The sequence below is a fragment of the Echiichthys vipera genome (genome assembly GCF_963691815.1).
Source record: "Echiichthys vipera genome assembly, chromosome: 4".
Classification (NCBI taxonomy): Eukaryota; Metazoa; Chordata; class Actinopteri; order Perciformes; family Trachinidae; genus Echiichthys; species Echiichthys vipera.
This window is the reverse complement of record NC_139829.1, coordinates 7,859,202-7,886,320: the sequence shown is the minus strand read 5'-3', so window position 1 is coordinate 7,886,320 and position 27,119 is coordinate 7,859,202. Positions and strand designations below refer to the sequence as shown.

Genomic DNA, 27,119 nt, shown 5'->3' with positions numbered 1-27,119 from the left:
GTCGGAGGAAGCGGCGAGGTCAGAAAGAAAGGACAACTGGAGCGTCACAGAGGAAGAGATGAGACTTTATTCCCAGAGCTGCTGCGGCAGTGGAGGTGAGGCGACTGTTAACTGTCCCTGCTGATGCTGCCTGGAGAGGGTTGGAGAAGGAAAAAAATAGTATGGTATGTCAAAAAAAAGTCTAAATATAACTTGTCCAGAAAATGCTTACATCAGTAGGATAGCCTGTCTGAAGCAGCCATGGCATAATTTGTTGAAAAAAGTCCAAGAAAGAAAAGTGTGTCCAAACCCCCCCCCCCCCCCCCCAAAAAAAAAGTCATAGTATAGTGTGTTGAAAAAAGTAAAATAAAAGTAATAGGACAGTGCGTTGAAAACAGATTTTAAAGTCAGAATTAGCAGTCATGTGTTCTGAATGCTTTCCTTTTAAACATCTTTTTTATTGGTATTTTTCATTATAAAGAATTTTAGGGACATCTTGACATGCGAAAATGATGTGTGGAGACGGCACAGCAATTGATACCCAAACAGGTGTTTAAGGGCATGCCTGGTGATAAAGGACTGAATATTAACAGATAGTGTTGTGGAGCTGAACTCACTGAGGATGCTGCGTTTGCACAGAGGACAGGTGTGATGCAGCAGCAGCCACGGGTCGACACAATCTCTGTGGTACTCATGAAGACACGGCAGCACTCGTAGACACTGAGATGATGACACAAGACACACCGACAGTTTACATCATATCAGTGCAGTACTGCCTGTCCTGAACAGTCTGCAGTGTTTCCCCTGCGGTACCCCCCGACCCCCTTGAACGTCAAGTTAATTTTACCTAATTGTGTTTTCAGAACAGCGTCAGATCACTACAGGAGTCTTTTAAGGATCCCTTTCCTATAGAACAGCTTTGCCCTTTTAGTAAACAAACTAAACAGCCTTATGTTATTTATCTTATTTACACGACAGCATGTAAATTCTGTCTCTACATGGTTGCGTTTGTTAAATTGTTTGGAAAGAGGCTCCACTCCAGAAAAACGAAACTGAAACTTATCACAGATCCTTTATTATTTAGTTTGAGAAGATGATTCACTCCTACAAAAAAACAACTAAGACAGAATTAAAAAAACTCAAATTCTTTCCTTATTCTGTTGTGCTTGAAACCTTAAAGTGATTTTTTATTTAACTTCGGACTGTTTCTGTTGGAGAACATTGTTTGGACCTTTTGGACAATTATTATTTAAAAGACATTTTCTGATGCACAGTGTAGATCATTGTGTAATACACTGATTTAAACTGAGTTTGCATTGTGGCTCTGATTATTGCTTGTATGATTGTGATCCTCCTGTCTGGTGAATTTTTAACACTTATTCATTTATTCATGTGGGGATTGACCTTTAATACGAACCTAACCATTAAATTGTCTGATTAAACACTGACTGGCACGCTAACAAAAGAACATTCAGGCAACAACGCTACAGTGGAAACACATGAAAACCAGACCAGTGGCTGGATATACATGAGTGTTTTTCACACGATATTACCACTTCTTTGCTCCCCTGCTTGAATTTAACCAGGGGAACGATACAGGCCAGTCTGAATCAGAGATTGTATGTACGCAGGAGTGTTGTCTGACCTGGTTGTTGTTGAACGGCTCCAGACAGACTGCACAGTTGTCCATCTCCACTGGCTGGGACGGGTCGCACCACGGTTTGGGCTGACGATATGTTTTGGTTTTCAGGGACGACATTCTCTTCAGGACATCTTGTTTAGGAAAGAGCTGCCGAACATCACACAGCATGTTATCTAAATGGGGACAGGACAAGTTCTCCAGCAGATATGATCTGGTTTGATATGTGCAACATTTATTTTGCATATTTATCACAGAGGTTGCTGTTTTAGTCGAACCCAAGTGTTCCCCTAATGATCCACTTTACTTTCAGACAAAGGCTGTGCTCACATTGTACAAATCAAAGCTGGGGTTGGCAGTTTATTCAATACAAAATAATATTACACCATATTTTAATTCAAGTGTTCTGAAAGAAAACTAGACTTCCACTTGACTCTGTTTTCAGGAGGGCAGCATAAACATTGGTACAACAATAAACATAAAGAATACAAATAAACAAATACCACAGCCATTCATCCCAAGTCAGAGACATAATATCCAGATTAAAATGCAACATAAAAACAGCTATAACACATAAAATTCAGCAGAAAAAAATAGTAGAAATCGCATTGCACAGGAGTGCTATTTTCTCAATCCTTTATAATGGACTTAAATTAAACTTAAGCAGTTTGTACAAGTGTAAAACGTCTTCTCAAAACCAAGGTATGAACTGTGATAATGTGAGCAGTAAAGACAGAGTTTACCTCCAAGTCGTCGTTCAGCTGGTGGTCCTGGTACTGCCAGCGAGCCTGAACGATGACTCCGGTGCTGAGGATCAGAGCCACCAGCAGGACCGTGTCCCACAGCTGCTGCAGGTACTTCTACAGATACACAGAGAAGCAGTACTCCATCATCGGGTTCGTCTACAGTTTACCTGTTTATCAGCCTGCAGCACAACACAACTCAGAAAACTCCTACGGTGGTTCAGAAGGACAAAATGCAAATGAGCTGATTATGCGCCTGACTTACTTATACAGTTGATCTACATTTGCAATGGTTTCTGTATTTTTCATTTGTGATTTATATCTGGATTTTTAGTAGTATGATTTTCAAGCATGTTTATAAAAGCTAAAAGCACACAGAGTACAACTAGAACTAGAAACTGATCTCCCTGAGGGAAACACGTGTGAAAGCTGACAGCTGCTGAAAATGCAATGTGAAAATACAGGAATATTTATTGAAAAACCTGGAAAACTGAATTGTAAGTCTGTAAAGTTTCCTGAGATAACTTTTGTTATGATTTGGCACTATAAATAAAATCGAATTGAATTGAATTAAAACTGTCTGAGCTGGAAGCTGAACATCACATTAGCTAAAGAAGCTAAAAGCTGAAATACATTGCTAGAAACGCAGGAAGTTAAATTGAAACACTGCTGAAGTTGGAAGTTGAAATCTATTTACTGAAAAGGCTCAAAGAAAAAGGTCCTCTGTAGTTTAACAGAATAACTACAGGGTTCCCATACCTTTTCAAAGTCAAAGTCAAGAACTTTTCACACATTATTACACTTCATCATCACATTAAATCAGGTGTTATTGTGCTTTAAACAACCAAAAGTAGTATTCTACGGAATACGCCACATCTACTTACTGTAAAGGTAGCATCCTACATAACCTGCAGTTCAAAGCTACATTCCAAAACATATCATGCACTTTTCAAACCTTGAAAGCACCACATTAAAACAAAAGTGTTTCCAAGCATTACCAGCACTGTTGAAACCCTGTAAATAGTGAAAGAGTTGAATACAAGCAGAACATTTGTCCTTAGAGAGCATAATGTATTGACATTTGAATTGTTTCTGTAGCTGAGAGTATTCAGAGACAGCAGTCGTTTAAAAAATGTTTAAAAGTAATACAAATTAAAGTATAAAAGCACAGTACAAATATCTTTGTTTAAAGCGGAAATTAGGTCTGTAGATAAAATATGATGTTGAAGATAGGACAGACAGAGACAAATACAAATACTAGGATTTGAGAGTTTCTAAAAGGTTCTGATCTGTCATGCCAACAAAGTTTATTTGAATTATATGATGATGAATTATCTGAATCAGCAATCACACAATAATAATAGTTAATGTTTTGCATGGAAAGTTGTCTTCAGACCGAACTGATGCTGACTCTTGAGGAAGTTTATGACTTCATGCAGCTTCATCTGAAGCCACAAAAGGTTTTTACACACCTGTAACTTCAAGAAAACAGGTTAACAGCTCCCTCACCTGGACCTGAGAGTTGGTCTCTCCCGTGCAGATGACCCCCTGCCACTCTCCGTAGCGACCTCCTCTCGATCGCCCGCAGCTGGACCACAGCGTGAGTGTGGCTCCCTGCCCGAACACACAGCAGCATGCGCTCACTGTCAGCTCAGCCTGTCATCTGTTCACTCACCACTGGAGGGTGCTAACAACTGAGAAACACAGTCAGCTCACCAGGTTGTCCTGCAGGATCGTCTTGTACGTGATTCTTGCTGTGGCTTGAAGACCCCTGGAGAGAGAGGTACTCATGACTGAATAATCAGCTTACATACGTCCTTTCTTTGGTCATTTGTGTATGAAAATGTGTGTGTGTGATGGACGACGGGAAACATCGTGTAAGTGCCACTAATATGCCAATAATAAAAACTGTGGAACGCCTTTGCTGGTAAAGTGAAAAATTAATACACAGAAAAATAAAAATCAGATCAAGGTGCACACTAGCAACAGTTATTATGATATTGCTTTAGATTATTTACACTTTTTAAAACCATTGTTATTTGACACTTCTGTGCACTTGTTTTATGGCTTCTGTATCTTACATTTGTTTTTATTATTATAATATTAAATTGTTTTATTACCAGTATTATCCTATTTGATCTTTTTAGGATTTTATAGTTATTGCCTTGTTTTTTACTTTCTTTCTCGTTTTCCATTTTAATACCTGTGTTATCGATTTCTTTTTTATATATAAAGCACTTTTGGCTGCATTTTATGCTATAAAACGTGCTATGTAAATTATGTTTATTATAATTATTATTATTATTAACAACAACAACAACAGTTATTAGATAAAGATATTAATCAATAATGCTGACATATAGAATCAAGTTATGATTACTCTGATTGCGGCTGTTTATTGTTTGACAATGTTCAATACTGGTGCCAATGCATCATCTGTATTTATACTGTATTTATTTATGCATTTAACAAATAGACTAAATAAACCTATAAGCTTTATTGTAAGGGAGTTCAGTCTACACATCATTACCTTAAATAATGAATCACCATCACAGATTACTAGCATGCATGTCAAAGCACTGTATGATGAAGAAGCTAATGGCACGTGATGTTTTATCAGTGATATGAGAGCACATGTGAAAGTATCTGATGCGCTCTGTACCTGAGCAGAGCTCCGATCAGCTTGGTAACGTTTTCAGACGTCTGGATCACAATGATGGGCTTAGACAGCACCTGAGACAGATCCATCTACAACAGGGGGGGAGTGGTTAAATTAATAAAATATCACATGGACAAAGTGTCTTCAAGTTTCAGCCTGGTTTCTATCATTTTCCCCAAAACTGTTTCAAGCCAAAATCAATAAAATCCATAATCTCTTCTTGATAGAGCACCTTCAGTTCTGTTTGTTCTGATGTGCATCTAAATAACAACTACAAGAGCCCCCAAAGCATGTGGATTGAGTTTGTGGAGATTTACCTCACTGACAGTGTTTTGGTTGAGAGCCAAAATGATCAGCGCAGATGCTCCGAGGACCAACGCTCGCTTCATCTTTAACAGAGAAGATTAACTTTGTTGTATTAATCCATCACAGTGTGAACAAAATACACTACAGAGTTAGAGCAAACTGAACCTCTTACTCTATTGACCATAGCGTCAGTGAAGGACTCCTGGTGCCAGGTGGAGGCTTTGTTGTCGTCCATCTCCACAGGCACCACCCCGATCCAAGGCTCCTGCTCTTTGGTGTCCTCGCCGTTTCCTCCACTCAACTGTGTCTCCTCGTTCTGAACCTGAGGGCAGAAAACAAGCTCAACATTTGTAACGAAAGCTGCCTTGCTAAATTTGTGATCTTCATTTTAAACAAAACCTGTTAAATTCACTCCATTAAATCAAAATGCCAGTTTACCCGCTGCTAATAATAATGTCAGCCAAAGAAATCCAACAAAGTAAGAATATCAGACAGTTTAAAAAAATGTATACAAAAATCATTTTCAGGAGGTATAGAAAGGAGGAAGAGGGATGTAAAGCAAACTGATGGGGCAATTATTATTATTTTTATTACTATTCATTTTATTTTCACAATCTTGGGTAGTGCAATCATGTATAAAAAGAGAAAGTGGAGAGTTGATTTATATAATTAATGTATTAAAGATTAGTATTAGTATTGAACAGACATAGGACTAGAAAAGTGCTTTTCCTACTCATTTTCCAACATTTATATACAAACGTATGTTGTGCACTGTGTTATGCATGTATATGTACATTTAAGTTAAAAAGGTCATATCAAGTTGTTTCATACTTTAGGTTAATTGTCTGTTGGTCATACAGACTAGCAGTTGTGGCTGTGAGATCTAGTATTTTATTTTGGTAAATAATTTTAGACAAAATAATGAATCTATTACAATAAAACTAATGATTAATGACAGTAGTCGTCGTTGCAGTCCTGGTGCTTTCTTGCTTGTTTGTATTTTTATTTTCTTGTAATTGTTATCTGAATGACATTCTATATGCTTCTTTCCAATGCTTTTGATGTTTTATGTAAAGCACTTTGAATTACCTTGTTGTTGAAAGGTGCTATACAAATAAACTTGTCTTGTACTATCCTTTCCCCCAAATTCGTAATTGTGCATTTGTGCAAAACAAAAAACATGCAATATTTTAAGAGTAAATGACTCCCCTTTCCTCTGACAGACTCACCAGGACCAGCTCTCCCTCCAGCTCTTCTCGGGCCTCGTCCCTGTGCTCTGAGCTCCTGCTGCCTTTGTCGGGCTCCACCACCACCACCACCTCCCCCTGGAGCAGAGCGCTGACACCGGGCCGCTGCTCGAGAAAAACCTCCACCAGAGCGACCTGCTCCGCCGCCACCAGCAGCCCCGGCCACCGCAGCAGGACGAGCGGTAACGTTACGCAGAGACAGCACAAGTAGCGAGATGAAGCCATGGCAGCAACAAGAGGGAAAATACAGATTAAAAAAACAACGTAAACCTGGTTAACTATTACCCGTCATTTAAAAAAAAGCTTCTAGCGTTTTTGTTTCCCAGATAGCTGCTGGACCTGTCGGAGAATGTAAACAACGGAAACAGCTTCCGGTTCCAACCGGAAGTGTGTGTGCGGGGGGGTTATTATCTTGTACACAAGGCGGCTAACGCGTAGCGACTTTGAGACGTATTACCAGAAATTATATCCCAGATAATAATTGTTTCAGCTAACTATATACGCAGTACTGTTTAACAAAAATCGCGTTTCTTCCGTTAATTTACAGTTACAGTTTTTGACCGTTGAGTTTCATCAGAGAATACTGTAACCATAGCAACAAGAGCGTACCGCCCCGTACTTCCTTCTTCGGTTTAAAGCCACGATAAAGAGCCGCTTTAACTACACCTAGGGATGTGTATAAAACCTTCAAAGTGGCGAATACTTCATTTTCGCTATTACAGTCCGATTTTATGTGCGTGAGCTCAGACATCAAGCAAAAAAAAAAAAAAAGTCAAGCAACCCAACAGTTACCTGTTCCACTTTGCGCTTGCGCAGTGTGACGACGTAATGTCTAGTATTTAGTAAATTTGGTTAAACTTGGATGGATGGAAACACCCCAATCACTGAATTAGAAAAAAAACAAAAACGTTTTAATACGTCTTGTTCTATATGCGCATTTGTGAGATTTTCGGATTAACAACAAAGATTGTCTATTGTCTGTTATGGGAGATGAATCACTCAATAGTTTGTCCACAATTTTGTCAAAAATTCTAAAAACACAGTGCTCATTTTGCAGCAAGTTTCGATTTCATTTCATCAAATGCGATACAAGTCCCATTTTTAATAACTGAGTTGTGCCCATTCCTTCTCAGTTGCTCCGGTTATGTAAAAAAAAAAACCCAACACTAACAATTTTGGCCTTCAAAACTGGCTTCAGAATCAGAATGGAGTTTAATGCCGAGTGGGTTTTCACAAACAAGGACAACAGTTAGTTTTAAAACGAAATAAGCAATAAAGCAAAGTACTGCAATCAAGAACATAAACAGAAAAATGACCATAAATTATGAAAAGGATACTATAACAATACAATAAATAATTTACAATTGAACAGTTTAACAACAAGAGGTTGTGAAATTTTGTGCAGGGTGTGTAAAAGTATATTAGCAGGGGTTGTGCCAAATTTTGTGGTTACATATCTATTTTTACCAGATGTTTGGTTGGTGGACACAATGCTATTTAACGTTAATCTCTGCAATGTGTGCTGTAGTAGATAATCCACTATCTTCTTTTAAAGAGAAAGGTCTGCTAACGTCTGACAACTACAGCAAAATGACAACAACAGTACGTGGCAAACAGCCAATCAGCCTCACAGATGAGTTAGGTGACATAGCAAACATCTGACAACATTTTAAAACTATTATATTGAGCCACATATTAGGAATTTGACCTGGTGTTTTGTGCATAGCTGATGCAGAAAAATGCAGAAATACACAGAAAGAATACACTTAATGTAAAGGTACACACAGAAATTAGGACAATACAAATATATAAGAATTTACAAGTTATAAATAAAGAATTTAAAATATACAATATATATATGTTTATATATGTTTATATATATATTTATATATATATATATATATATATATATATATATATATATATATATATATATATATATATATATATATATATATAAAAATTGTTTTAATTTCTAAATTACTCAGTAGCACTAAAACCTCACTTTTATGCTATCAAAGCATCATGTACGGAGGACTAAACATGACTTAAGTCTCCATAAATAAATGCATAAATAAATACAGGATTAAATAAATAAATACTGAAATAAATGAATTAATAAATAGATGAATGCATCAATAAATACAGGATAAAATAAATGAATACTGAAATAAATGAATGAATAGATAAATGCATGAATAAAATGGGACCTCCTACCTCATTAACATAAATGTAGGTGAATAAAAATGAAGAAATATATGTAAGCCCATATTTGACCAACCAGTACAGTATTAGATCTCATGAAGTTTATAATAGCTACTGACACAATTCCCTTTTGTTTTGGTTTTAGAAATATTGGTAGATCAGAAACTCGGTGTGCAAAGAGCTAAAAACTACAAATGCTAGTGGAGCAGAAGCTAGCTTGGAGCAGGGGCGGGGCTTCTCCTCCCTTTGGTTCCTCCTCCCCGACACGAGTGGCGCTCCTATCATGTCTCCTATCTTTGGCCGAGTCAGCTGGTTGGTCTGGATCTCTAACGGGCGTTGCGAGTGTCGTGTTTACATTTTTTCATCTCCTGACAGTTTTTTTCCACCTGCAGGCAGCTGACAGCGAGGATAACTCACACACCGCAGCCGCGGAGCGAATGACCATCAACGGGGAGAAGTCCTGCCGGTCACGGTGAAGGGTGACGGTGCTGTTTCTCTTTCGGTCTGTCAGTCTGTTCATTTGACTCCAAAGGAGCTCCGTCTTTATCTTTTCTCCATCCTCTGGCTGCAGACATGAGCGGAAGAGTAGGGGATCTCAGTCCTAAACAGGCTGAAGCACTGGCGCAGGTAAGTCTGGCTAGAGTAATAATAATAATAACAATAATAAATACATAATAACTGTGCTTTCCATCTTTCTTGCTATCCCTATGACTGTTGTATAATAACCTCTTTCTAATAAACCACCCTTTATAAGAGCTTTTTTGTTATAGGTTATGTTGAACAGCTGTTCTTTTGGTTGACGTTATTTTTATTTTTTGTAATGGTTTTTAGCTGAATGTCTTTTTATATGTGTTAAATGTTTTTAATATTTTATGTAAGAAACTTTGAATTACCTTGTTGTTGAAAAGTGCTATACAAAAAAAACTTGCCATGCCTAAAAACAAAAAATACAAAATACATTAACTCTCTCTGTCATAGTGCAACTAACTGTATTGTTTTAAATGAATCGTTTTGTCATAGATGAATCGACTAATTGATTAAATGTTGCAGCTCTAAACAACCACCTGTTCTTTCTAATGGCCTGTGACTGCACAGGTACGTATTTTGACCATTAATAAAGTGTAGAGTAAGGGGCATAATATCAAATTGAGGGAAAAAATAATAAAGATGATACAATCATATTTTAATCCACAAGTTTTAGCTCTAACCAACACTCTAATAAATAAAGATACTAAGTTTATAATGATTAGATTTAGACTTTTCTTTATTGATCCTTTGGGATGAACTCCCGCAAGGAAATTAAGTTTCCAGGAGCTTACAAAAACACAATGGAGGTATAAAAAAATACAGTATAGGATAACCAATTATTATTATTATTATTCTTAGCTAAATAAATACAGAAAGTATAAAAAAAACAATAAGCAGTAAGCATTAAACTCTTGATGTAAGATGTAAGAATACAGGTCAAATAAATTCCCAGAAAGTTAAATCAGATAAGTTAAATGTAGAGGAAATGTATAAGATAAAACATGTCTGACTGTATATGACAGAAATGAGCAGCAAGATTAAATTACTGCACTTTAGTGGTGGATAAAGTTATTGCACAAACAAGTGTCCAGGTATGTAAGAGTAGATTATTAATTGCACAATGAGGTGCTCCTACTCCTTCCCTTCTGTCCTCTTTATTTCCTCCTCCCCCTGAGTAAGGAGTTGTAGAGTGTGATGGCCTGAGGGACAGAGAAATTGCACTTGGGCAGGAGCAGCCTTCCACTGAACAGGCTCCTCTGGTTGCTGATGACGATGTGCAGGCGGTGGCTGGCATTGTCCATAATGTCCAGCAGTACAGCAGCCGGCCCGCCTGAGCAGTTTATCCAGTCTGGAGCTGTCCTTCTTGGATATGCAAACTGCGGGCGGTCCTGGGCGTGTTGTACCTGGGGTCTGAGGAGACTTCATCAGGTGTGAAGTGAGTGCCACTGGTCGGAAGTCATTCAGCTCGCTGGACCTGTTCTTCTTGGGAACCGGAACGATGCAGGGTGTCTTCCAGAGGGTAGGCACTCCCCCTAGCTGCAGGCTAAGGTTGAATATCCATTGTAGTGGTTCCCCCACTTCTGCAGCGCAGGTCTTCAGTAGTCTTGGACACACTTTATCCGGGCCTGCTACTTTCCTGGGCTGGAGCTTCCTCATATGTCTTCTGACCTGGTCTGTGGTGATGTGAGGCGGGGATTGCGTTGAGGTGGAGGAGAAGGGGGGTGTTGTGGTGTCAGGGGGGAGTTGTGTAGAGGGAAGAAGCAGAGATGGCTTGAAGAAGTCATTCAGCTGGTTTGCCCTCTCCATTGTCCCCCCTGTAACTCTGGTCCTTGTGTTGTGACCTGTGATAGTCCTTACACCTTCCCAGACCTCCCTCATGTTGTTCTCCCTTGGCTTCTGCTCCACCTTTCTCCTGTAGCTGTCCTTTGCTTCCCTCACACAGTGTTTCACCTCCTGCTGTGCTTCCTTCATGGCCTCCCTGCCCCTGCTCCTGAAGGCAGCCTTCTTCTTGTTGAGGACAGCCTTAACTTCCTGCTCTATCCATGGCTTGTTATTAGGGTAACAGCGGGCAGTCTTGACAGGGGAGACCACGTCTGCGCAGAAGTTCAGGTACTCCGTCAGACAATGTGTCATCCCCTCTACGTCCTCACCATGCGGGTCGATCAGCACATCCCAGACTGTGGTGTTGTTGCAGTCTCTCAGGGCACTTTCCATCTCCGGTGCAAGTTGTGCAGTGGGATGTAAAAAGCAAGTGCATTTGAACCATTGATATTTTGGCATTTCCATTTGGTTAATAAATATTTTAAAATATTAACTGATTATTATTGCTGCTGATTACTTTTCTGTTGACGAATTGATTAATCCAAGCTAGGGCAGCAAAGAACAGTGTTCCTGAAGCAAAAAAAGATTTGCGGTGACCTTTTTCAGGTGTTTCTCTCTTTGCATGCTTTATTTTATGTAGTTTTATTTTTTTTTGTGATTTTTTGGTGAAAGATATACAACCTCATCTCATTCTCAGCTTTCTATCAGTAAAACTACATTTTTTACATTTTAAGCGTTACTTCATTCCAATACAGAAATCTAGGTCACTTCCTAAATGCTTTATCAGCCCTAAGTCCTTTTAGAAACTGTGTTCCTGTACTTGAAAGTTGCTGTGTTTATAGTTCACTTCCCCATCACTATTATCCATGTCATAAATAGTTAGGTTTGCTGTGACTCTTTATGCTACTAAAGTTAGGGAGCACGAAAAGACAAAAAAATGACAACAAAGACACGCAAAATGACTAAAAACAGATGCAAAACATTCAAAGAGATGAAAAAATAATTACGAAGACATATAAAAAAAACAAGTAAATCTCCTACGATTTTATATGTAGAGACAGAATTAACATGCTGTCGTGTAAATAAGATAAATAACATAAGGCTGTTTAATTTGTTTACTAAAATAACAAGGTATAGAGCTGTTCTATAGGAAAGGGATCCTTAAATGACTCCTGTTGTGACCTGACGCTATTTAGAATATACAATTAGATTGGGGGGGGGGGGGGGGGGGTAAATTAATGGTAGGGGAAACACTGGTCTGTATCCAAGTGCGATTGTCTTCATCACTAATCATGTGATTGGCACTGACAGAACATAATTCCCATAAGATTGGAGATTATATCAATACATTTTGGGTGGGCAGGACTGTGGTGCGGCTGCAGAATGTAGTTTTAAAGTTTTTTAAATAGGCTGCTTATTAGTCTGAACATGGTTTAACATCTTTTAGTGACTGTGTCTAAAGTGACTACATTTGTTGTAGTGGCTGAAATAAAGCCACTCAATGCCAAAAAGATGTGAAACATATAAATATATTGTGATTTAATCTCAACACCTTTCTGACGCAGGCTCAATATCTCTACATCCATTGGATCGTAGCCATTTTGAATCTGTCAGAGCTCCATCGATGATGGCTTTTTATGTTCAGGTTCAACCTCGCTTGACACAACTCTGATCAACTGTTCTGGAACTGAAAACTTAAAGAGTTTCCCATCTCAGGATTAGTCCACTCAGATTTCAGGGTTAGGCTCAGACATTGATGAACCTGCTTTCTGAAATAGCACCCTGGTGGGAAGTCTAAAAACCTTAAGAGTGGAGGTCGTTATAACTACAGGTTAATGCCCATGGTTTATTGATTAAGTCTTTTTTTTTCAGCAAACATGAGAAAAGTTCACTGGTTGAAGCTGCTCAAGCCTTGAATATTTGTTGGTTTTCTTTGTCTTCTATTAAAGTGAACTGAATGAGTTTTTGACTGTAGGTGCAACAAAACAAATAATGTAAACATGTCAACTTGGGCCAAGCCAAATGATGAGTACAGCTCTTTATTTTGCAGCTCTGATGAAACATGTGTACTGGCATCCATTTAAAGTGTGTAAAACAATTTGTCACAAAGTCACAAGTTCTAGAAAAGCTTTTTGACAAAGAAAGCTACTGTACTTTTTTAACCTCCCGGGTCAAAACAGTCACATTTCCCTAAAAGTCTCTTCCTCGTATCGAATCCTCTTTGCAGCTCAAATGCAAAAATATATCAATCATATGTCTCTTCTTCTCTCCTTCCTCTGGTTACAGTTTCGAGAGAGGATACAAGATATTCTTCCTCAACTTGCTGAACAGCATGACCACTTCCTGTTACGCTGGCTCAGAGGTGAGTGGAGAATCGTGAGGCACCTGCTGCTTTTCCCCGACCAACAGCTTGCACTCACAGAAATAGCAAAACCTCTCCCATCATCCCTTGTTTGTGGTCAAACGTGTGATGATTTCCCTAGGAATCATTTGCATGCACTCTCAGGGAAAAATCTGTTGGTGCTGTTGGTGCTGTTGTAGCTGCGCAAAAAGCAGAAGCTGCAGTCGTTAATTTCATGACAGGACATGATACAACACATGTCAACACTTTTGTTTGCGGGGGGTTGAGACAGAGTCACATGGTTTTCGCACCTAGACGCAATACTCAAACCACGGCTAAAAAACAAAAACGAGCAGGCTGTGTGACTTATTACTCAGTAAAAAACAGCTAAACCAAAATCAGGAAGACATGGGGATCTTTTTTTTTTAATTTCAGACTAAATGTGACTGATTTCCAAATTCGGATTTTCCTCTGGTAAGCTGAGGAGGCAGGCTTATCTGCAGGTCTCGAAAAGTGTAAAAAAAAAACCTACTGAATTTAGTTTAAGTCTTGAATTTGATTTAAAAAGGGGATTTCCCTTGTTCGAGAAGATAATTACCTATAAACGTTAGTGGGAACGATGTGATGTGTTTTGTGCTGTTTCAGTCAGCACTGAAGTCAGCTGTGGGGCTATACTTTACCTAAATGAAGGTAAATTAAGTGTTTGACCCTCAAAATTTTCAGGAAATGTAATACAATGGAGTTATTGTTATAAACTGCTGGAAAGTACTGAAAATAAACTGTATAATAATGACTTACTCCAGGTCACATTGCCCCTACTGGTTTCCATCATACTTTCATAGTTTGGCCAGTATAAATTGTAAAACAGGTTTTTAAAATGACCTTAAAAAGTCTTAAAGTTCACCTGGTGAAGGCAGCAGAAGCCCTGGTTAAAGGTTACACTTTCAAACAGGAAATGGGAGGCGAGTGATTAAAGGAGGCCTTGTTCTGATTAGTTCTGCAGCAGCGCTCTAGCACTCTGGGTTTCAGGCTAATCCAGAGCTAATCGCATTAAAGACGCAGTGTGATGGTCGGCAGCGCGTTCGCAAGGAGCAACTCAGCTGCTGCGTTCAAGTTCTGCTGAAAGTTTCCTCCAAAAATCATTTCATAAGAAGAGTTCAGCGGCAGTGAAGGCGTATTGTTCTCTTTAATGAAGTCTTACTAAAGGAGCGTAGCTGCTGTGAAGGTCAGCGTCACAGCTGCGAACACTGACAATGAGGTGTTTGTTTGGCTGATGTATGCTCTGAATGGTTCAACTTATTTCTCTTTCAACGTGCAAGTAAAGATGATTTCCATTCAATCTGTGGGCAGCTCTGTGCAGTTCATTGATTTAAAGCCTGCAATAGTTATACTATATGTACAAATGGGGTCTTTTCTAAGCCTTTCATAAGGTCTTCCTGGCTCCCAGGGCATCACTTGACCTTCCTGGTCTGTGGCTACAATGCCAGATCAATACCTGAATCGGGTTTGGTTTAAAAATGGAATTAAAGTTAGAATTAAACACCTGATATGCAGTAAAACGCAGGTTCTTGGATGGATCTGAACCCAGATGAGGCCGACTCAGGAAATAACTTTTCAGGGACTGATTTAAGGTGAACTCGTGGCTATCAGTAAATGTAAATTGTGCTTTTCAAGTCTTAACGACCAATCAAAGCGCTTACAACACAAGCATTCACGCATTCACACTTTGGGTGTAATAATACCAGAACTTTAAACCTCTATACAAAACTATTGTAAAAAAAAACATCTCTTTTGATACCACAATTAAAAGAAAGAAAGTGCTTGGCGCACAAAATTATTTATAATATAATTTTTGTCTTTTTATTTAAATTAACTAGCTCAGAAAAAGTCACTAAACTCATGACAACAGACGGTTGATTCATCTTTGAAGCCTTGGAAAGTAGTAGAGAGAAGGAAGTCAGAAATTAAGTATAGAAACCATCACAGTTGATGAACTAGATGCACTGAGGTATATGGGACGTAGATCTACCCGTTCCTTTGTCAAGGTTTCATATTTCATGTCATATTGTGAGTAAAATAATAGATATCCATCATCTAATTGTGTTATAGATCCAGTTAGACCTGTTTCTGTGATATGATATAATAAAGAAAAAGAAAGTCCAGACAAATGACCCTCCTCAGATGGCTCTTATTCCAGCTGGGTGTGTACAGTGTTTACCACTGAGGAGCTCCACCTCATGAGATAAAAGGGTACATTCAAAACACAAATTCAGGCTGTGACTGCCTTTATGCTGGCCTATCAGCTGTACTGGACAAAGTATGATACTGTAGTCTATTATGTTCCAGGGTTCAGCGAAACAGACGCAGCCGCTTTTTCTGAAAAACACAGAAGTCTGGTTTTAGTTTGTTTTTGGACATCATGGTCACTTTTGACTTTTGCCTTCTTTAGACTATTCTAGTTGCTTTGTGTTTTTTGTTTGTTTGTTTTATTGCACTGATCAGGAGTAGCGCTCTTAATTTCATTGTATTACAATGACATAATGTCTCGCCTACATGTGATCTGAATCTTTCTAAAAGTTTAAGACCTGCTGTAGGGCTGCCAGGGTGGTGATTTCAAAGAGCACAGTCACAAAGTGCACTGTCCCTGCATGTTTTATTACGCCTGAGATATTGGTGGTATAATGACATGTTATCAGATAACATTGGTTTGCCCTCGAACCGGCACCACATTTTATGAACTTCTGTCACACCTTCAGATAAAGTTTAACATCATCAGATATCTGCACTTCTACAGTTCTAAGAGAAGGACCACTGGTCTGATACACCTTAAAGACATTCATGACCCATTTTAATTAAATTAAAATAAGTTAAAACCCATTTAAATTCATAATTAAAATGGGTAAAGTGTCCCTTTAAAAACAAAGATATGTCTGTTTTACACATAAGACGTAATTATGCATAACCTCATTATACAACAGGATTTCTATGTTAAGAAGCAGCAGGAGATCTACCCATCCACTACTGTGTATATAATAAGAAGTTAGAACCAGCAAAATCCCTGTTATTATCCACTAAGGTGAGGGGATCGGAGCATAACACTTATTACTGACTCTAACAATACACATCACCTGGTCATCTTCCAGAATCTGCTTTGTGCTTTTGTAATTGTAAACCACTATGTCCTAGTTAAGGCGCCAGACTGCAGCATTAGGTTCAGTATAATCCACTGCTGGAGTTGTTGCTTACCTCAATGGCAACATCGCTGTTTCCACCAGACGGTCATCTACAGAACTAATCACCTTAGATGCAGTATTAAGACTGTTCCGGATCAGTCACACTGTCACAATGGCTTTAATGGTCTAAAGTAGGGGAGGTCTTTTATTTCACAATTTAAGGGATTAGTTGATATTTTTATTCTAAGGCAGTCTAAGCATTTCCTAAAATGTTGTCCCTGTGTCTTTTGTGAACGGAGGAGTCGCCGTTTAGGAAACTTTCAAAGAACTCTTGTATATATTATATATATAGATATTTATTTTTCATGTTTGTTTCCATTAATTCTGCTGACAAAACAATAAGATAGGATCATGAGTTGGCGCACTTAATTAAAAGCTTTAACTATAATATAATGTATTGAAACTATGGTAAAACCCACTTATATGTCTTTTTCTTGACTTTATAAGTTTATGCATCCTCCTCCTGTAAGGCACTGTATAATTTATGTTTTAAAAGTGCTGTATAGATAACGTTTGCTTGCTTCACAATAAGTTATAATATAGAATATACCATAAAAGTATGTATACTGATAAAATGTTGCAGCCTCACTCTTAAATGTCCCTCTGTGCAGTCTGGTTAAAGGCCTTTTATTTCATTCAGACCATTTATGTCTATATTTATCAGATCTGCCTCATTTTCTTTCTCTTCCTTTTCAGCCAGAAACTTCAATGTCCAGAAGACGGAGGTCATGCTGCGAAAGGTAACATTTTAAAATACCTGCGCTGTGTGAAATGCAGTACAAATCCCATACTGACTTAAAAGCCGAGGTATATATACACACCGCTTTCTCTTTCAGTGACTCATTTGTGTTGTGTGTGAAAGTGTAGTTACATGTGGCACCAGCATGTTCATCAACTGCGGAGTGGCTGCAGATTAGAGAGGAGTTGTGTGGTAACGGTTGGCTGTGGGGTAATTAGTCATCACAGCAGCCTGAGAAGATAAGATACAGATAAAAAGGGATTAAATGAGGTATTAAGATGACAGAATAAGATTTACACACACCTAACTTGACCCCTTCCATGGCCACCCCTCTTTTAGTGTAGAGTGCAGTTTAGGGTGTTGACTGTGGAGGGTGGGGGACAGGGGATGTCTAGGAGGAGCAGGTCAACAGTAGATGACAAAGGGTGTACATCATCCGAAAGCTGAGAACCTGAAGATTCATTTGAGATGCAGCTCAACCTTTCCAGTTATGAATCGTAATAATACATACATAAATAATAATAATTATTATTATTATTAATTCAATAAATAAATACATTTTTAAAGTGTATAAGAGCTTAGTAGATTACAATTTAAATATTAAAACCATTCCCATGCAAAAAAATGTTACCACTCAAGGATTGATAAAAAGACAAAAATCCCTCCAAAGTGGAACATTAGGACACCCAGACCTCGAGAAACACTGTAGAAAAATCCATGCTGTGATTTGGGATCAAAAACATTTGGAGATTTCAAAAAGAATGGCATTTTTCGGTAATTGGATGGCGAGCACTTGTGTTGTATAAACTGCTCAGAAACCCCCTTATTGTGAATCTCCTGGTGAAAGCCATCCATCCTCTGAATGCTCTGGCTCTCTAGTTTGTGGTTGTAAAGTTCACAGCAGCTCATTTTATACACAATAAATGTTCTCACACCAATGACACACCAATTTATGCAAATCAACACTGTTTATGGACCCCAGTATGCAGAAATATTAAATACTAATAACACATTTGTACTGCAGTTGACTGATGTGCCTCCCAGTGTTTTGTAAAAGAGAATTAAAATAATGATTGTTCAAGGTGTAACTGTAGCTTCAAACTTTGAACAAACTTTATCAAACTCCAACTGAACTACACCTAAGCCACCTTGTTCACAGGCATTTGTATTATTATATTATTATTTATATCAACAACAAACCTGTAATTGTAAACAATGAGCGAATCTTTCTGTTTGAAACATATTTTCTCCCTCTGTTGGTGTTTGAGGTTGTACTTGTTGCATACACGGGTGCACTGTGGTATATAACTGATCCCCTTTCCTGCTGGCAGGGCAGGTTTTACATCACATACTGTCTGAACCCTAAGCCACTTAAGTCACTACATTGTGCTTAGGCGGATCTGCCCAGGTCTATCATTAATAGGGCTCGCTGGGTAACACGTACCGAGTAGTATTGAAACTTCTCCAGTCAAACGATACCTGCGTTCAATCCTTTTTATACCCAGATCTTTATTTGTATGTTCTAAAAATAATAATAATAATAATACTAAATAAAAGGCATCAGATGAAGTACAACATTGGTATCTGTATTTGTATCTGTAGTTTAATATTTTAAATGATACCTGGCCCTAATTATCAAGGAAGTACAAAACGAACAAAAAAACTTTGTTTTAATGTAGGCTACTTACTACAGTTGCCAAAATCCTGGAATATTCAAAGTTGGAAATTTTCCATGGGATTTAATGGGAATAAGCTGAAAATTATGGGGGGAATTTATACTAATTGTATTTATTTATGTCATATACAGACATAAATATAAACATTTTGTATTCTCGTAAGTAGGTATACATGCAAACAATCGTAATAGAAATGTTTAAAATTACATAATTGACTCTATTAGTGAATGGAACTTTAATGGATTATTTCATTGAACAAAAACTAATAAACACATTTTAGTTTAGATTTAGTATTTGATAGTGAGCTTAAATATCATGTAGGTTTGATGGAAGGATGCACAGCACATGGTTAAATGCAGTTATTATAAATGATCTCCATTCCAATGGAAAGTTTCCAACTCTTTTGCAGAAAAAAAAAGAAAAAAAGTTAAAAGTTCCTCCGATCTTAACTTCCCATGGAAAACTTCTGGGAATATAAAGTTAACTTTGCTTGCTGTATATTATTAAGCCTATGATTAATAGTTTAATTCAATCTTTTCTTCCAGAATTTGGAGTTCAGGAAACAGATGAAAGTAGACACAATACTCACCGACTGGCGTCCACCAGAGGTAACACCCCCTAAACATAAAAGCCTATGGCCTACTGTAGGTTCAGTGTCATTTTAGGGAAATGTTTCTCTCAAATGCGTCAAATATTCCAGTACATGACTGATGAAGTAGATTAAAAAGACTGCTATTTGCAGGTTATAGAGAAGTATCTGTCGGGGGGGATGTGTGGCCACGACCGTGAGGGCAGTCCCATCTGGTATGACGTCATCGGTCCTGTGGATCCTAAAGGCCTCTTCCTGTCTGCGTCCAAACAAGACTTCATCAAGTCCAAGATCAGAGACTGTGAGCTTCTGCACCAGGAGTGTAACCTCCAGTCGCAGAAGGTAAGAGATATGGATGAGATTGATATCAGTGCTATTATCTGTCTGATTCTTTATCGACTTCTCATTGATCTTTTCGGAAAAACTCAGATCTGTCGTTACATAAACTTACGAGTGTTAGGCGACCAAGAATTTCTTTAAATCGAGGACAGTCCTAATAGTTTCACTTTTCCCGTCTTTCTGTCACCAGCTTGGGAGAAACGTGGAAGCAATCACTATGATCTACGACGTAGAAGGTCTGGGTCTGAAACACTTATGGAAGCCTGCTATAGAAACATATGGAGAGGTATAGAGACACATAGACCGCACAAAAATAATACACAAAGCGAGGTCGAACGTTTTCATATACAGAATACGTCCCTCTGTCACCAGATCCTCCAGATGTTTGAAGACAACTACCCAGAAGGTTTGAAGAGGCTGTTTGTCATTAAAGGTAAATGTCTCGAGTGAGTGAATGAAATGATATCTGTGTGTCTGTTTAACGTTGGGTGAACACTTTTTACTTTTTCTCTCACAGCACCCAAACTCTTTCCTGTGGCCTACAACCTCGTCAAGCACTTCCTGAGTGAGAACACACGACAAAAGATCTATATCCTCGGGGGTGAGACACTGCACACATCACTGCAAGGAGGTTATCTTTTCAGTTCCGTTTGTCAGAAGGATTACAGAGAAATGACTGGCTTTTCATGAAACTTGGTGGAACAGTATAGCATATACCAAGAACCCATTACATTTTGGAGTGGCTCTGAATCCTGCGGTGGATAAACAAATAATTTTACACTTACATTAACAAGGTCAGAAAGGACGTATTTGGCCTTGGCGGAGGTCTGCGCTCTCCAAGTGCCCTTCTAGTTTTTCTTTTTCACCCAATCAAAACCCTCTGACCTCTAAATGAAAGGACTGTTGTTGTTTCTACAGCTAACTGGCAGGAGGTTTTACTGAAGTACATTGATGAAGAGGAGCTGCCGATGATATACGGGGGTAAACTGACTGATCCTGATGGAGATCCTCGCTGTCGGACCAAGGTGAGTCAGTGAATCAGCAACCCGAACTGCACACGCATGGGTGCTTTTTTTTTTTAGACTAAAGGTGGGCTGATCATGAGACGGAGCACACAAGTATCTGTTAAGGATGCTGCTTAATTATTTTGAGATACTATTAATACTTGGATATAAGCTTATTGGCAGGATTTAAGACCTGACAGGAATAGTAAAGTACAGAAATATTAAAGATAGCCCTGTCAAATAAGTAGTATTCTGCCACTAGATTCTAACTTCTACAGTAGTTGAATTCAGTTTTTTTTTAGTCCTTGCTTGCACCAGTGGTTTTCTAAAGTGCAGACGTTATAAAGGCTTTAAAACATTTTTTTAGCATGTGAGAAATGACGCAGACAACAGAAGTAAATATTTACTCCTTAATCTCCTCTGGACCTGCTTTTATCTGATGTGACTGATATAATGTAAAGTTCAACCGTTAATAACTCTGCCCGGGGTCATTGTACGAATTCTCCATCTGTTGTGTGCTTGGATTATTACTATTTATATATAATTTACTGTTTTTTATGTATTGAGTTGATTCAGAGTTCCACTTGGATGGAAAGTAGAGACACGCTGTCTGCTCTGAATAAATTTCTCCCCAAATGTTATCTAATCCACCAAATCCAACTGTTTATCTTCTTTGAGTGCCATCACTAATAGAGCTAAAGCCTCAATTTACAGACAACAAAAACTAATGAACACATTGTCACTTTTAAATCACAATCAGAATCAACATAAATGTATTACAATATAATGTAGAATAATTATTGTCCAGTTCTGCAGACCGTTGTTTTGAAAATATGTGGCAACTTTGCTTATTGTCAGATAAAAGTACCTTCAATAGATACAAGTCTGATTCCAACAACAGCTGATCAGCCCTCCTGTAAATGAAATAGGCGATAGTACTCTTGCTCTGGAGTAGTTTCACACATTTATATATGGACTGTTTTCATAGACTTGGGCCCTGCAGTTTTCTTTCACTGGTTTGCATCCTGTGCTCATGTAGTTTGGCAGCTTACAGCTTTGCTTTGGTAACAGACAGTCTGCTTAATACGCTGGCTGTGCACTTGAAGTGTTGTGGATATACATTTGACTGGGAAACTATGTTTTATGCAGGTTCCTACTCGCCCCCACCAGTTGTTCCAGTTTGTCACAGCCAAGCAAAAATAAAATAAAATAATTTTAACTGAACTGTATTCAGGTATTATGCAATGTCACATTTAGACAAAAGTTACCACAGTGGATGAGATGTTCTCTATAAAATGTTAATGCTATGCTAACTAACAGTGACTTTGGCAAGGAATCTGTTACACATGCATGAGCCAGAGTTTGATTACAGTAGGTCAATGACAATACAAGGACTATTCTGGACTGGCAGAATGAATCAATAATAATGAAACAATCAACCAATCAATTTATTTCTGCCATACAAAAAGGATGCAGTTTGTGAGTTGCTTGGTTCCATTGTTTTCTGTGTGAATTATAACAGGTAATGATAGATGACATTTTCCTACATTTGTAGACAATCTACAAGAAACTGTAGAAAATGAATTACTTAAACTAAAAGAGAAAAACTCCACTTCATCCCTGCCTCGCTGTGCCTCAGCCCGACAGATGCTGTCAGCTGGGCAGTGTAATATAGAGCTACGTGTGCAGAGAACAGCAGCTTGAGTAGTCGCACACTAGATGACACACTAGACGAAAAAACTGACTGTGCATTTGTCACTGTTTCTGTAGATAAATAATTGGGCCCAGGAGAGATGAGGAACAGGAAGAGAAAAATTCATTTTGGCTGCATTCAAGATTCAAGGAATTTCTTTTTTTATAACTTTTTTTTAGTCTAGCTAACCCGTGTGTCCTTGACGTTGTACTGTATAATTTGGTTAGGTCGTAGGAAATAAGTTGTCTTACTAGAAGGAATAGTTTGACATTTTCGGAAATGCGCTCAGTTGTTTTCTTGCCGATACTTAGATGAGAAGATTGAGACCACCGTCATGTCTGCAGAGTAAATATGAAATTCAAGCCAAGAGAACTAGCATAAAGACTGGAAGGGGGGACGGGGGGTTGTTGGTAGGTGGATTTTGTCTCTATTGGACAGAGCCAGGTTAGCTGTTTCCACTTGTTTCCTGTCTTTAAGCCAAGCTAAACTGTGTATTTCCCAAATTGTCAAATTGTTCCTTCCTTAAGAATTGGGCATCATTAATGGGTAGATGCTAGTTAATACTCGGTAGACATATTGACGTCATGACTGCTAATACTGTGCAGGCGTCAATAAGTGTAGTGACACTTTTTACCATGAGAAAATGCCAACAAATATAATATAGACCAAAAACTACACAATCAAACATGCTCCAGCAGGAATGTGATCTGAAAATTACAACAACAGTTACTGCAGAGTTTACATTTTACACTGCTACACGTAGCTAGCTACATGCTAACATCAGGGAACGCTATAATCTTGGTCTATTTTTTAATTTCTCCCCAATTTTACATCTTATATCTGCTGGACAATGTTGGATTGTGTCCTTTCTGCTTTAGAAGCGATTTTATCAATGTAAAAAAGTGAAAAAGGTGTCCATATACTTGTGTACTTGTATACTAATGTTGTTGAAGTATTGATGCATGCGCAGTATACCCATGGTTCGTAAACACGTCAAGTAGGTGTTAACTGCATCCACCTCATTAATGGGCCTGAAGGAATGCACTTATATCATACAATCTGTTTGGAAATTGTATGTGAAGAAAACCTTTCGGTAGAGTTCAAAGAAACATTGATCTGCATGTTTCTGCATCTTTATAAATCCTTATTGTTGGTTTTATAGCAAACATTTTCTGAGCTGTTCATATCATAGCAAGATCCCATCTGTTTGAAATATCAGTGATCTGTGCAGCAGAAAAGATCAAATCTTGTTGATGTGCTTTGTTTAAACAATTGAGCCTTATGCATCTTGTATATGAGGTTGTTCTCACTTTTCCTACTTCAGGTTCAGACACATTTCGGCACAATTTATGTAAAGAATCAAAAGTCGGGAGATGCCTGATGAAGAGTTGCTCTCTAATGGACTATATGACAATGTGTGTTTTTGTTCTTTTAGAAATGCCTTTCTTTCTGCATATTTTCTTGTTGTTGGCTACAGTTTCCCCATAACGGTTCTGTTCAGTTTGAAATTTCTGCACGTAGTTTCAGATTCAGAGTTTGACTTCCCTCATTAGAATTCTCATTTCCAAGACAGGTCTGAAACTACTTTTTGTGCTGTGTCTGTCATCTGTATACACTAAATGTTAATGATTACCTGCTGGATTTAACTAACATTTGAATTAAACTAATCCCACCCCGGAAACACTGCCCTCTGTTGGTTAGTTCAGATACTGTGCACTGTGCAGTACTGTGCATTGTTATTTATGTGAATAAACTAGAAAAGAGAAACCTTTTTGTACAAAATATTAAAAATTACAAGCATTCAGACAATGTCACAAAGTCACAGTAAGTGATGGCTTTCTCTTTTTCCTTGTTTCTCCTTTCCTCAGACTTTCAACATTTTACATAATAAACGCTTTGACACCTATATCTATAACTCGTTTATGCATGATCTCGGCTGCAGATACACCACGTCGGCCCAGTTCCTCACTCCTACTATGTGCGGGACCACGTAAAGGTGGACTACGATCAGTGTATGACGGTTGGCCGAGGTTCCTCCAAACAGATGGACTATGAGATTCTGTTCCCGGGCTGCGTTCTCAGGTCAGCTGGATGCAACGCGTTTCCTCACAGTGTCAGCAGTTTATAAAAGCTATTGAAGTTATTTTAGAGATGAGAAAATTAGTTGATTTACTGATTAACTGATAAAAAAAACAAAAAAAACATTGACTGGTTCCAGACTAAAATGTGAGGATATGCTGCTTTTCTGTTTTATATTGTTAATTAATAGTAATTAATATCTTTCAGTTTTGGACTTATGGGTGGACAGAACAAGCACTTTGAAGACCTTAATAGTATTATCAATAGCTATAATCTTCAGATATATTGAGATTATTTCTCGCAAAAAAAATAAAAAGAAATAATCGTACAAAAAAAATACAAGGCAAATCCCATACTTTCCGTTGCATTTAACAGGCAGAAAATGATAAAGCTGAATTAGAGCTGACGTTGTGATGAAAAAAGTGATAAAACATTTTTTAGGTGGTGAACATATGCCAAACAAGGAGGCTATTGTATAATTAATAATAATAATATTATTAAAACTGTTAATTATCAATATAAGAGTAAGGAGCATAAGCAACATTTCAGGATTAAATTGAGTTGTTTTACCTTTATAACGTTTCTTATTCCAAAGCCTTTCCAACTTAAATATTGTTTTTTTTCCTGTCACCTATTTCAAAACTACTGAAGTGTTTTCAACCAATATTCACTGTAGCTCAGTGAGACTAGCTCATTCAAATAAACTTAATTTCCTTTTTCTGCTTAAGGCAGAGTAAGATCACATTCTTTGTGGTGATGTCAGGCCCAGCCCAATGAATTTAGGGAACATGAATGACTGCTTTGACTATTATTATTTGTAATGCTTGCAAAACAGCAAATATGTATACAGTTTTTTGTCTTTATGTAATAAATTAAATTCACAGGAAAAAGTCAAATGTTATCTTTCCAATCTCTGCAGGTGGCAGTTTGCCACTGAGAGTGCCGACATTGGCTTCGGGGTGTTTCGGAAAGGTAAAATGGGCGAATTGAAGAAGGCCTCTCAGATGCAGCAAGTTGTGCCCAGCCAGCGCTACAACGCCCACTTAGTGCCTGAGGACGGATCACTGACATGTGAACTTCCAGGAGTCTGTGAGTAACCAACACTCAGCATATACTGGCGCTCAGAAGGCTTTATGATGTGTAATTCTTAGATCAGAGTAAAGTAAATATTATGCTCTGTTTGTCTTCCCCAGATGTTCTGAGATTTGACAACACTTACAGCATCTTCCAGGCCAAAAGAGTCAGCTTTTCTGTTGAGGTTCTGCTCCCGGACCACTTACAGTCTCCACAGACCAACGGGGGGTCCAAAAACCATGTGCAAGCTGAGGGCAACAGCCAATCATAACCAGGAATTTGCAACAACATGCCACTTCCGTGTTGACAGATCACTAAATGTTGAGTCGCTACTTGTGAGCACAGCCTGAGAGACTTGAGTTGAACAGGAACTGTGACCTATGCTGCCTAAGCTAAAAAGTATTTAACACATTTCAAGAGGTTTGACCTTTAATCTAAATGATGACCTTATTCATGTGCTGCTGTCCATTTGGGAAAATGATCAAACAAAGGGGGGGAGAGGGGGTGGTATGTGGACACTTTTGATTTAGCTTTTTATGTTATGGATATTTCAATATTCTGTCACAGCTTGTGGGAACTTCAAACCTTTAAAATGTGAGCTAAAAAGGTTTGGTGACTCAAAGGAAGGAAACATCTGCCAGGGAGGTTATGTTCTGGCTCAGTTTGTCTGTTTGTCAGCAGGGCTATGGAAAAACAACTGGCATTCAATTTTGGTGTGGATCCAAATGACAAGTCGGATACACAAATAACTTCTGTTAATATTGCAAGATGGGGAATGTGTGCGTCTTTCATGTGGTGTCAGTACAAATTTGAATAATTCACACTCATTCATAATTTAGATAGCAGTGTGCTTCCAACCTTGTGGCAATAGTTTGTGTAAAGTCTTGCAACAAATGCCTCTGTGCACCAAGCCAGATTCATAAATGAATGGTTTTCCTAGTTTGGTATGGAAGAACTTGAACTCAACCCCACCCAAAACCCAACTTGTAAGATAGTTTTGTGATAACCTGATGTCACTAAAATTGGCAAACATGGTAACCACAAACCCTTACCCTTTCGGGTAAACTGGAACACCAACTTCCAGACCCCATCACCCAGCCAGAAACCAGAGCAGAGGCTGTTGCTCTACAGATTGAAGCTCATGGTTTTGGAATGAGATGTTCAATGGTCAAATGGTGTCTGATGCATTCCATTAAATTCAGATGTCAGAAGTGGAAATTATGTG

The 27,119-nt window shown here is 38.3% G+C and overlaps 2 protein-coding genes across 3 annotated transcripts; one reads left to right on the top strand and one right to left on the bottom strand.

The window, feature by feature from the left end:
* Nucleotides 1-6,909, bottom strand: rnf215 (ring finger protein 215). Of its 2 annotated transcripts, none has more exons than XM_083911927.1 (10): nt 6,556-6,909; nt 5,499-5,648; nt 5,338-5,409; nt 5,024-5,109; nt 4,078-4,132; nt 3,871-3,975; nt 2,362-2,478; nt 1,625-1,768; nt 597-699; nt 1-130 (listed from the first exon to the last, which is right to left on the bottom strand). In XM_083911927.1, exons 1-10 carry the CDS (start codon nt 6,796-6,798, stop codon nt 108-110), a joined length of 1,098 nt encoding a protein of 365 aa, XP_083768053.1. In that variant the 5' UTR covers nt 6,799-6,909; the 3' UTR covers nt 1-107. The 2 variants fall into 2 exon arrangements, with proteins under 2 accessions (XP_083768053.1, XP_083768052.1); XM_083911926.1 differs by having other exon boundaries at nt 9-126.
* A 2,362-nt stretch (nt 6,910-9,271) lies between these two features.
* LOC310945683 (SEC14-like protein 2) lies at nt 9,272-26,362 on the top strand. The gene is made up of 12 exons (XM_083911860.1): nt 9,272-9,405; nt 13,414-13,489; nt 17,398-17,441; nt 19,662-19,724; nt 19,859-20,047; nt 20,235-20,330; nt 20,417-20,477; nt 20,562-20,645; nt 20,963-21,069; nt 24,684-24,823; nt 25,740-25,909; nt 26,014-26,362. The coding sequence occupies exons 1-12, from the start codon at nt 9,352-9,354 to the stop codon at nt 26,163-26,165; spliced, it is 1,236 nt and encodes a 411-aa protein (XP_083767986.1). The 5' UTR covers nt 9,272-9,351; the 3' UTR covers nt 26,166-26,362.
* The last annotated feature ends 757 nt before the right edge of the window (nt 26,363-27,119 follow it).